The 9,548-nt window shown below is 47.7% G+C and overlaps 1 protein-coding gene across 1 annotated transcript; it reads left to right on the top strand.

Annotated features, from left to right (window-relative positions):
• Nucleotides 1-711: 711 nt before the first annotated feature.
• On the top strand, nucleotides 712-1,551 carry LOC136503696 (uncharacterized). Its single transcript, XM_066498690.1, has 2 exons — nucleotides 712-932; nucleotides 1,350-1,551. The coding sequence occupies exons 1-2, from the start codon at nucleotides 712-714 to the stop codon at nucleotides 1,549-1,551; spliced, it is 423 nt and encodes a 140-aa protein (XP_066354787.1).
• Nucleotides 1,552-9,548: the final 7,997 nt, after the last annotated feature.

Genomic DNA, 9,548 nt, shown 5'->3' with positions numbered 1-9,548 from the left:
CCCTCTCACGTCGCAAGACCGGGACGCTACCCGCTCATCGTCGACCCCATCATTCACAAGAAGCTACTTACAAAGGTGCTGATGGACAGAGGCAGCGGCCTCAACATCCTATACATCGACACCCTCGATGCCATGCGCATCCCCTGGTCGGAGCTCCACCTAGTGGGCTCCCTCTTCCATGGGGTAATCCCAGGAGCACAGGCATACAAGCTCAGACAGATCAATCTGCTCGTCACGTTCGGCAGCCAGGCCAACTTCTGCTCTGAGGTCCTCACCTTCGAGGTGGTGGACTTTCCAGGGTCCTACCACACCATCTTGGGGCGGCCATGCTATGCAAGATTCATGGCAATCTCTAACTACACCTACCTCAAGCTGAAGATGCCGGGACCAAACGGCGTCATCACCGTGGGTAGCGCCTTTTCGCACGCCTTCGCGTGCGGCCGCGAGCACTATGAGCTCGCCACTGCGGTCATCAACTCATCCGAGCTCCCACGGCTCGAGGAGTCGTCGGCCCCAGTAGCCCCAGACTGCAACAAACCAACGTCCTCGACGGCCTTCCGCCCACTCGAAGAAACCAAGATGGTGGGGGTTGACCCCGCCGACCCAAACAAAATGGTTTGAATCGGGACCCACCTCCCAGCCAAATAGGAACGCGAGCTCGTCGACTTCCTACACGACAATCACGATGTCTTCGCATGCTAGCCCTCTGACATGCCAGGGATACCGTGGGAGGTCGCCGAGCACGCGCTACGCCTCATCCAGGGCTCAAGGCCCGCCAAGCAGCGCCTACATCGCTTCGATGATGAGAGGCGCAGGGCCATAGGCGAAGAGATCACCAAACTCCTGGCGGCCGGATTCATCAAGGAGGTTTTCCACTCTGACTGGCTCGCCAATCCCGTCCTCGTCAGAAAGAAGACTGGAAAGTGGAGAATGTGCATCGATTATACCGGACTCAACAAAGCGTGTCCAAAGGATCACTTTCCTTTACCACGCATAGACCAGATAGTTGACTCAACCTCAGGTTGCAAGATCCTCTCCTTTCTGGATGCCTACTCAGGCTATCACCAGATCGTGATGAAAGAGTCCGATCAGCTTGCAACCTCGTTCATCACCCCATATGGTTCGTACTGCTACGTGACCATGCCTTTTGGCCTGAAGAACGCTGGCGCCACCAACCAAAGGTGCATGCAGCAATGCTTCGCCAACCAAATCGACCCGCTCGATCAGCCTGATCAAACCGAGTGGCCGAAGCCAACAATCACCGTCTATGTTGATGACATAGTGGTCAAAATGGCCCGAGCTTGCGACCTAATTGTAAACTTAACCGTGACATTTGTGAACCACCGAAGGTTCAACATCAGGCTGAACCCCAAAAAATGCGTTTTCGGGCAGCCGAAGGGAAAGCTGCTTGGATACATCATGTCCGAGCACGGCATCGAGGCCAACCCTGAAAAGATCACGTCCATCTCCAAGATGGGCCCCATACGCAATGTCAAGAGTGTACAAAGGCTCACCGGCTGTCTGGCTGCCCTGAGTCGCTTCATTTCCTAGCTCGGCGAATGGGGGATGACACTCTACAAACTCCTCAAAAAGACGGATGCCTTCGTCTGGACTGAGGAGGCCCAGCAAGCCCTTGAAAGCCTCAAAACGTCCCTAACGTCAGCCCCAATCCTCATCGCTCCTGAGCAGGGAGAACCCCTCCTTATTTACATCATGGCGAGCAACCATGTCGTGACTGCCGCCCTGGTCGTCGAAAGGGAGGAGCCGGGACACCAGCTCAAGGTACAGCGATCCGTATACTTCGTCGGAGAAGTACTTACCGACCCCAAGATCCGGTACCCCCAGGTCCAGAAACTCCTATACGTCGTGCTAATGGAAACTAGGAAGCTCCTACACTACTTCACTGATCACGAAGTCGCGGTCGTCACATCATACCCACTCGGAGACATCATCCGCAACCGCGACGCCGCGGGACGAATCTCCAAGTGGGCACTCGAACTCATGTGCCACGACATCAGATATATCCCCCGCACCACTATTAAGTCTCAAGCTCTCGTGGATTTTGTCACCGAATGGATGGAGGTCCAGCTCCCGACCCCGGACGTCACCCACGAATACTGGACAATGTACTTCGACGAGTCCGTAATGGCGCCCGGCTCGGGGGCTGGGGTGGTTCTGATCTCCCCAGATGGGAGTAGGCTTCGCTACGCCATCCGCCTCCACTTTTCAGCTTCAAATAACGCCGCGGAATACGAGGCCCTTATCAATGGACTACGCATCGCCATTGAGCTCGGTGCTACGCGACTCTACGTTCGCGGCGACTCGGAACTGGTCGTTGATCAGGTCATGAAGGAGTCCTCCTGCAAAAGCGCCTGTAACACCCTTGGTGTTACGATCTTGTTTAGCACTGCGATTTAGGCCTAAGAAAAATTTCCGAATCAAGTTTTCTCGGGTTTTGATTTAAAACGTACTTGAGGCGATAAGCGAATCCTGTGTGACGTAGTTTCGCGGACTCAAATAAACGTCCAGGTTAAATTTCAGTGCGTAAAAATATTTAGGAATGTGGAACGATAATCCTGGCAAATAAATAGCGAACGGTTTGTTCTATTAGATTAAGCAAGAAAAACAACTTTTATAAATAAAATAAAATCCATTAATAAATAGAACGATATGCATATATAACGTTTGAATCAAATTTAAATTCGAGCTTTGTTGAAATTTTCCTCTGCCTAGACGTTACAATTTGTGTAAATTAGTAAACCGTTATATATATATATATATATATATATATATATATATATATATGCGAGCTAAGGTCAGTTGGCAGCGGGACCGTCGTTATGCAGCCAAGTTGTGTTTACTCCATCCAGAACAGGACCATCTCGTCAATCAAGCTATTTCGTAGCTATCCGAATGGCTATATATATATATAGAGAGAGAGAGAGGTATATATAAGTTGCGTAAAGCAAGTGCTGAAACGAGCTCCATGTTGATTGGACGTGTTTTTGACTGCTCTGCTCGTTACTGTTCATGTCCAGACGCCTCTGCTGCCCTGTCCATGTTTGTCTCTGATTTGATCTTTCGAGCTGAGCAAGGGAGAGAGACATGGTGAGCAAGGGTATAAATCCAAGCTGGATTATTATACAGGGTTCTTAATGCTAAATACGTGACCTTAGTGAATAGTGCTAATGTACCTCGGCGGGATTTGTTAGAAATGCAGGGTCGTTTTTGCATAAACACGCGTGGGCCAACTTGCTTGGGCCGCTCGTGCCGCGTCTGGGCCACCTGCGCGCCACGCTGGGCTGGTTTGTGTCGCCGCGCTGGGCCGCGCGTAGCTGGTTGCCACCTGGGCCGCCGATCAGTCGCGCCTGTGGGCTGGCCTGCTCGCCGCGCGCCCTGTCCCCGCGCCTGCTGTGGGCCGTTTTGGTGATAGCTGGTCCCTTTTGTTTTTCTAAAGCACTTGGTAATTTAGTTTGGGAAGTAAACTTGTAAAATAAATATAAAATAGCATAGGGATCTAAAAATGGTGAAACCAGTTTTGTTAGTCTCCTAAAATCACGATCTACCTGTTAGTATAGTTTGTTCATATAGTGTGATAATATGCTTGGAAGCTATATAATTAATTTAAGGTACTTAATATTATAAATATAAATTTGTAGGAATTTCCATGATAAATTAGTAATATTGTTGAATCTAAAATTTGTACAGTAGGCTCCTAGTAATATTATTGGATCATTATCACTAGAAAATATAAAAATGGTGACCGGGCAGGGATATGGTTTGGTATTGGTGGGTGTAAGAGGTTGTGTCGCCGTGGACACGGGGCATGGCTTGGTTACACTGCTTTCCCTGTCTGGTCGGTTAAGGACCGATCGTTGCATAAGATTCTAGGCAAGTCACAGACTTATTATCCCGAGCACATACTTATGTATGGGCGCTTGGAAGACTTGTTGCTCTCTTGTCGTGGATCCAGCTCTTTCTGGACCGACTGTCAGGGTTTTATTTGGGTGGAGGAGGTCCTTGCACGGTACTGAGTCCGAGACTCAGGGGCGGGGGCTTGGAGTCCCAGTTTGGACGGGGACCTGGACACCCGGGATAGAAGAGTGATGGGTTGGCCCTGCTTGTGCCTAGGGTACAAGCGGGGCGTGTGTTTTCAGGGTACCTAGCTGGGGGCATTGATTCGTGAATCGCCAGGAGATCCGGTACGGCTTGTCTACGGTTTAGCATCGTAGTAAGAACTGAAGATGAAAGATGGAAGATGGAAGAAGGAAAAAGGAATTCTGATTGCTTACCACCTGCTTGAAAGTAGCATAGGTGCTTACATAGAATGGTTAGTTAATGAACCAATGCGGCTGTTAATAAAAATCGAATATAAGGACGCACGCTTAGTAATGCTTTCTGCAAATGCAATAAACCCATAAGCCAAATAGCCTTGCATATCCTTGGAGTCTTTTCTTTTCTCCTATCGGGTAAGTCTTGCTGAGTACAATTGAGTACTCAGGGTTTTATTCCCCCTGTTGCAGGTGACAGGTGAATGCTTGAGCTAACTTTGTGTGTGGGTACCTCCTGGTGGGCTCAGCGAGGATTCCTTTACGCTACGATAGTAGTCTTTATTTACAACTCTCACCAAATGCTTTTATAAATGAAAGTTTCATAATCTGTTGTCATAGTTTATATATCAATACTTTATCATATCATGATTAGCTATTTATTTCCGTTGTAATTCTGATCACATGTTTATATTCCGCTGTTATATTAATTTGTTCATAACTCTGATAATATGATTACATTCCGCTGTTATAATAATAAATGTTATACTCTGATGTATATGTAAAGTGATGTAAGAAATGGTTAAGAATGATGTAAGCTTTATTCTCTCATTTGTGATTCCTGGTGGCAAAAATATAGATTTTCGGGTTCTCCCCTGGGGTGTGCCCGACGAAACCGAGTAATTTAGTGTTCTCCCCTGAGTGCTTAGTATCTAAATGAAGACGAGCACTCTTAGGAGGCATTAGATTAGACGGTTCTGCTACAGGTGATATCAGAGCGCAAATGAGGAAATAAGGCTTCGAAAACCTTTTCTAAACTAAAATTTGACAACAAATTCTTTTCAAAAAGTTAGGACGTTTGTATGTGAAGTTATATAAGTAAGCCCTATTACCATGGTTATGTATCCAGGATAGATGGCACTCTGCTGACTTAGATAGGATTAATCAAGTTTCTGTAGGTACACTGACTCGAGCATAGTCCGATAGTATCGACTAGCTACAGGGAGAGAACGATGTGCCAAAAATCTAAGAACGGTTGCCCTATATGTTGGCAATAGTTAAAGGACGTATAGGACGTGCATCCATGCATATCCCATTTGTGCATTATAGCGCTCGTATTGCTTGCAGATACGTCCTCCATAGGTGTCACGCGTGACGTATTGTGCACGACTGACGCGTTCCTATTCTAGAGTAGGTCTGTACTATGGCGTCGTGCTCCGCGTTCGCCGTGGTTCACGCCGGTCGTGACCCACGTCTCCCCGTACCCCTTTTCTATGCTCTTGTCGAACCCTTGCCCTGCAGTAGTACTAGTCAGTAATGGCATCGCACATCGCTCGCCTTGAATGCGTGGAATTTGGTCGATTCATTCGTAGTGATCCCACGTGGGAACCCTGGTAGACCACACCAGGACCACTGAATGCTCCGCCTTTATAAGTAGAGCCTGGCTTAGCTATTGGTATCACCACTTGGTGCACTTTAGCTCGCTTAGCTTTTCCTTTGAGCCAGCTTTTTGCTCAGCCTTCCTCACCACCACCGCCAGCAATGGTAGGATCCTTGGTTAGTAGTTACTGCCCGAACGTTGAGGGTTTTCCTAGAATCCTGCATGCCACCCTGCGAAAGCTCGGAGTCAAAGATCGTCCCGAGTATGAGGGCCATGAGTATGAGGAGCATGGCACCGAGCGGTGTGAGGTTACCGTCTACATCAGGAAGAGTGAAGAGTTCCCCGACCTCACTGAAGCCTAGAGTGTGACCGCAACTGGGTTTCGCTTCGTCGACACCTACCAGGTTGTGGCCCGCAAAGCCTTGCGGTACCTCTGCCAGATCTATGAGGAGCCCATTGCCCATACCCCCATGAGATTCTTTCCACCTTTGGACAAGAATTGGCGGGCATGGAGGGCTCGCATGGAGGCTTTGCAAGGGCGAGATGCGCAAGAGGACAGTCCAACCGTGGTGTACTTGACCACGTACTTGCTTGCTCTGGATGAGCAGTACGACCGGCAAGCCTTGGAACTGAGGAGCTATCTCCATCGCGCCGAGGAAGCTGAGGTCTTGAACCGGATGCTCCAGTTGCAGCTCGCCGAAGCGCATGCTAGTGCTGCAGCTGCTGAGAGCTGGGAGACTGCTATGTCGGAAGCTCTAAAGGAGGCTAAAGACCAGCATGTTCATCAGCTGTGGGTGGCCTATCTTGTCACCAGGGCTGAGCGGAGGATGCTGGTTGCTGAAAGGCAGGATGCCCCGATTTTAGAAGGAATCCCTATCCACCCACCAGCACATCCCCCGTCGGAAGTGTCAGATGTAGAACCCTTGATTCCTCTCACTCAGCCATTACCACGAGAAGATGTAGATTAGTTGCCTTGGGATGTTGTACCTATAGTAGTAGTATTTGTCATCACTGTCCTCCGGTATTGTACTCTCACCGTTGTTTTCGTCCGTAGTTGTTGAGATCGTCCGACCATAGGCGAATGCTGTGTCGTGAATGGGAGCCTAAATGCTTGTGCGTTGTACCCGTATGAGATCGTTGGAACATGCATTTTAATTATTTCGCTATGTTTATTGCGTTCGTCTACTTAAGTTCCGTTAGCCGTGCTTAAAGTTTTCAAGGGCTATGTTAAGTGAGTTACAAGAGAAGTTGCCATTCAGATACCAGCAGATCAGCCATGATTGGATGATTTTGGACACTGTATCGACAAATTATGGATGTTCCAATAGGACACTTGAATCTTTGTAAATCAAATCCACCGTTGGATTTGAATTCCTTGTCCCTTGTTGTTTGAATTTTCACTTGCAATACTCCCCTTATTCTATGGTCTATGACCCCACTGCCTTCATGGTGTGTTAGTTGGTAATAGTTGCTTGGTTAAAAGCTTATGGTGCCGCGATGACACCGAGGGCTCCTTGTGGAACAGCTGCCACATGTGATGCTGCTCGGCACGCGCTGGTATCGAGGTTGTTAACCAAGTACCTTTACCAAGTTACACCACCGTACCTTTTGTTTTAAAAATAATTTCCTTGGAAATGTTTAGGTGTTCAAACGGGAAATCCACAACGGGTTGATAAACTAGTGTTCTCTCAAAGAAAGCAAGAGAACATGGTTTTGGAGGAAGAAAGTATGACATGGTCTCAATCTACATGAAAGACGGATGTGGTCGAGTAAAGGAAAGAAAAAGAAGAGTAGTAAGGAAAGTTATCCGAGGGTAGTCGGGTGTGATTGTAAAAGCCTGAATGGACGTCATGTCCCAAGCCCTGTTTTTAGTTGACCGCGCTACACATGCTGGGTCATTTCGCTGCGTGCCCTGCAAACGTTGTCTGTATCGGGCCTTTAGCACCCTGTTTTCGCGTGGCCGCGGCATCGTGCCGCACTCGCCGTCTTTGTGCACTGTGCGCTTTTGCTTTTCTCTGACATACGGTCGGCTCTCGACCTCTCACGCCTCGTCCCTGTACCGGACCCTCCCTTCCCCTCCCTCTTTTCTTCTTTTGTGAACATGGTCACTCGCACGCCTACATCGTCGAGCGGACCCCTCCCCCTCTCCTCTCTTTTATTTCCCCCTCTGCTGCTTGCGCAGGAAGCGCACTATGTCTCCGACCTTATCTCCACAGCATGCACCGCCTGTGTATCCCATCCCCGCCGCATCCGCTTCCGGTGTGCTGTGCCCCACCTCCGTTCGCCTATATAAGATACCCTTGGTCCTTGCTCTTTTTCTCCATCCCCATTCCACTCGCCTTCGGAGCAGAGCTACAAAATCCGGTCGACATTGTGAAGCTAGGTTCGTCAGTCTGAGGTGATGGTGTAATCTAAGGAGAAGAAAGGATCTGGTTCATCGAAGAAGTTCAAGTCTACCGTTGGTTGGTTCGGTCTTAGGATTCACGATGTTTTACTTCTCAGTCGACTGTTTCTGGATCTGTTGGTGCTACACCATGTTTTGGATACTCATTATCTTTTTATTTCTCCATTGTCCTCGTCTATCTCGACTTCTGGATTAAGTCTCGGTTGGAGTAGGTTGCTCTTAACCATGTATCTCTAGATCTCCGCGTGGTTTAGTATTCGAAGTCATACAATCTTTCGTGTAATCCTAGATCTACGAAATGTAATCGTGTTTTCCCTCTTCTGGTTCTTGCTTCGAATCTCGGGACGAGATTCTTTTTAAGGGAGGTTGGTTGTAACCCCCTGGTGTTACGATCTTGTTTAGCACTGCGATTTAGGCCTACGAAAAATTTCCGAATCAAGTTTTCTCAGGTTTTGATTTAAAACGTACTTGAGGCGATAAGCGAATCCTGTGTGACGTAGTTTTGCGGACTCAAATAAACGTCCAGGTTAAATATCAGCGCGTAAAAATATTTAGGAATGTGGAACGATAATCCTGGCAAATAAATAGCGAACGGTTTGTTCTATTAGATTAAGCAGGAAAAACAACTTTTATAAATAAAATAAAATCCATTAATAAATAGAACGATATGCATATATAGCGTTTGAATCAAATTTAAATTTGAGCTTTGCTGAAATTTTCCTGTGACTAGACGTTACAATTTGTGTAAATTAGTAAACCGATATATATATATATATATATATATATATATATATATATATATATATATCATTATGCAGCGAAGTTGTGTTTACTCCGTCCAGAACAGGACCATCTCGTCAATCAAGCTATTTCCTAGCTATCCAAATGGTTTTATATATATATATATATATATATATATATATATATATATATATATATATATATATATATATATATATATATATATATATATATATAGAAGTTGCGTAAAGCCAGTGCTGAAACGAGCTCCATGTTGATTGGACGTGTTGTTGACTGCTCTTCTCGTTACTGTTTATGTCCAGACGCCTCTGCTGCTCTGTCCATGTTTGTCTCTGATTTGATCTTTCGAGCTGAGCAACCGAGCCTGAGCCAGCACGTGTGTTTCAGGCGTACAGTCACGACGCGTAGACAAGGTTAGGCCAAGGTCATGTTGCTGTTGTTGTCTATGTGTCGAGCACCCGACGTGTCCACAGTGCCAGCGTCGGTACGATGTGTACCACCGACGCTATCCCCTTCTTTTTTTATATTGCTGCTGCCGGGTACTACTCCCCTTGCCTCTGTCTGTTTCCCCTCCCTTGCAGTGCAAATCTCCTCCGCTCCGCGCTCGGAGTTGCCAGCGCCGAGCTTCTCCACCACTAGGCCGTGGCTGCGTCCAGCCTTGGCCCCGCCCTTCCGAACAACTCGCCGGGGCCGCGCTCGCAGTCGCCATGCCTCGCGCAACCGGCGCCCCTTT

Source organism: Miscanthus floridulus, chromosome 14 (genome assembly GCF_019320115.1).
Source record: "Miscanthus floridulus cultivar M001 chromosome 14, ASM1932011v1, whole genome shotgun sequence".
Taxonomy (NCBI): Eukaryota; Viridiplantae; Streptophyta; class Magnoliopsida; order Poales; family Poaceae; genus Miscanthus; species Miscanthus floridulus.
This window is presented reverse-complemented; position numbering and strand designations above follow the sequence as displayed.